This window comes from Hyaena hyaena, unplaced genomic scaffold (genome assembly GCF_003009895.1).
Source record: "Hyaena hyaena isolate Hyena2069 unplaced genomic scaffold, ASM300989v1 scaffold_936, whole genome shotgun sequence".
In the NCBI taxonomy this organism is placed as follows: domain Eukaryota; kingdom Metazoa; phylum Chordata; class Mammalia; order Carnivora; family Hyaenidae; genus Hyaena; species Hyaena hyaena.
The window spans coordinates 17,122-19,108 of record NW_024081568.1 but is presented as its reverse complement, the minus strand read 5'-3'; the positions used below and the strand labels follow the sequence as shown (position 1 = coordinate 19,108).

At 44.1% G+C, this 1,987-nt stretch overlaps 1 protein-coding gene across 1 annotated transcript; it reads left to right on the top strand.

Moving 5' to 3' along the window:
• Positions 1-332: 332 nt before the first annotated feature.
• On the top strand, positions 333-1,174 carry LOC120223007 (olfactory receptor 8S1-like). The gene is given in 2 exon segments (XM_039221064.1): positions 333-786; positions 789-1,174. Coding segments are annotated over 2 exon segments (840 nt in total).
• The last annotated feature ends 813 nt before the right edge of the window (positions 1,175-1,987 follow it).

Sequence of the window (1,987 nt, the reverse complement as noted above, 5' to 3'; positions counted from 1 at the left end):
GGAATATCTAGGGGCATATGATGAGGGCCTACAAAATTACATAAGGAACTTACAGAGGGATGGTGGACTGCCATCCAAGAATATCAAATTTATTGTCATGATTAGGAAATCAGCTTAGAAATATTTAACATAGTTTCCAGTACATTTGTGAAATAATGTACATGAACAGGAGGGCTAAGGCATTGGGGGTAATTTGGAGGCAAAAAGGAGTTCTGATGTCTTTCTTGGATTCCCAGTGTAAATATTTTCTCACAATGAGAAACCACAGCATTGTCAGTAAGTTCATCCTTTTTATGTTAGCTGCTGACTGTTAGAGTCAGACTCTGCTCTTCATGTTGTTTCTGGTGAGTTACCTTTTGACCCTGATGGGGAACCTGGTGATGCTGCTGGTGATTAGGGCTGACTATCACTTCCACATGCCCATGTACTTCTTTTTGAGACAACTGTCCTTCCTGGACCTCTGCCACTCAACTGTCACAGTCCCCAAGATGCTGGAGAATCTACTTTCTGAAAGCAAAATCATCTTTGTAGAGAGCTGCCTGGCTCAGGCCTTCTTTGTGTTTGCCACTGGGGGCACGGAGGCCTGTCTGCTGGCTGTGATGGCCTATGACCGCTATATAGCCATCAGCTCCCCTCTGCTCTATGGCCAGTTGATGAGCAACCAACTCTGCGTTGGGATGGTGTGGGGTTCCTGGGGCCTAGCCTTTGTTGATGCTCTCATCAATATCCTTTTGGCTGTCAATTTAGAGTATTGTGAGGACCAGACTCTTCCGCACTTCAGCTGTGAGCTGTCTTCCCTCTGTCTTGCTCTGATACCTCCACCAACTTCACACTCCTGCTGTGCTCCTCTGTCTTACATTTCTTTGGAACCTTCATTATGACTGTTTTTTCCTATGCCCGCATTGTCTCCATCATCCTGAGCATCAGCTCTACCTCAGGCAGAAGCAAGGCCTTTTCTACTTGCTCTTCTCACCTCACTACTGTGATCTTGTTCTATGGCTCAGGTTTCCTCAGCTACCTCTTGCCAACTTCAGGCTCCCATCTGGAAATGATGTTCTTGCAATACAGTGTGGTCTCTCCCATGCTGAACCCCCTAGTCTACAGCCTGCAGAACAAGGAAATGAAGACAACTATGAGAAGAATGTTAAGGAGATATATTAATTCTTTTACATAGTGGACCAGAGAAACAGGACCATAGAGAAGCTAAACCATTTTGCCACAAGATATCTTATAACTGAAAATTAAGGTTTCTCCCTTTCTTTTCCTCCCCTCCTCATCCCCCTCCTCTTCCCTCCCCGTCTCCCTCCCCTCCCCTCCCCTCCCCTCTCTTGTTCTAGTATTCTTAGCAACATCTTTTTTAGACATGTTCTTAAAAACTTCACTATATGAAATTACAGAATAAGGATGATTTCCTTCTCTGATAGAACACTGGTCTGAATGCAGCTTGTAAGAAATGTTTTTAGAAACAAGGGATTATTTCTTGATTGACCATCATGCCAGCTGTTGAAAGATATGTGTCAGCATCTTAAGACATGCTTAAGAAGAATGCAGCAAGCTCTCTGTATGGCAAAGGAAACAACCAATAAAACTAATAGGCAACTGATGGAATGGGAAAAGATAGTTGCAAATGACATATCAGATAAAGGGCTAGTATCCAAAATCTATAAGGAACTCACCAAACTACACGCCCGAAAAACAAACAACCCAGTGAAGAAATGGGCAGAAGACATGAACAGACACTTCTCCAAAGAGGACATCCAGATGGCCAACAGACACATGAAACGATGCTCAGCATCCTCCTCATCAGGGAAATAGAAATCAAAACCACACTGAGATACTACCTCACTCCAGTCAGAGTGGCTAAAATGAGCAAATCAGAGGACTCTAGATGCTGGCGAGGATGTGGAGAAACGGGCACCCTTCTACACTGTTGGGAATATAAACTGGTGCAGCCCCTCTGAAAAGCAGTGTGGAGGTTCCTCAAAAA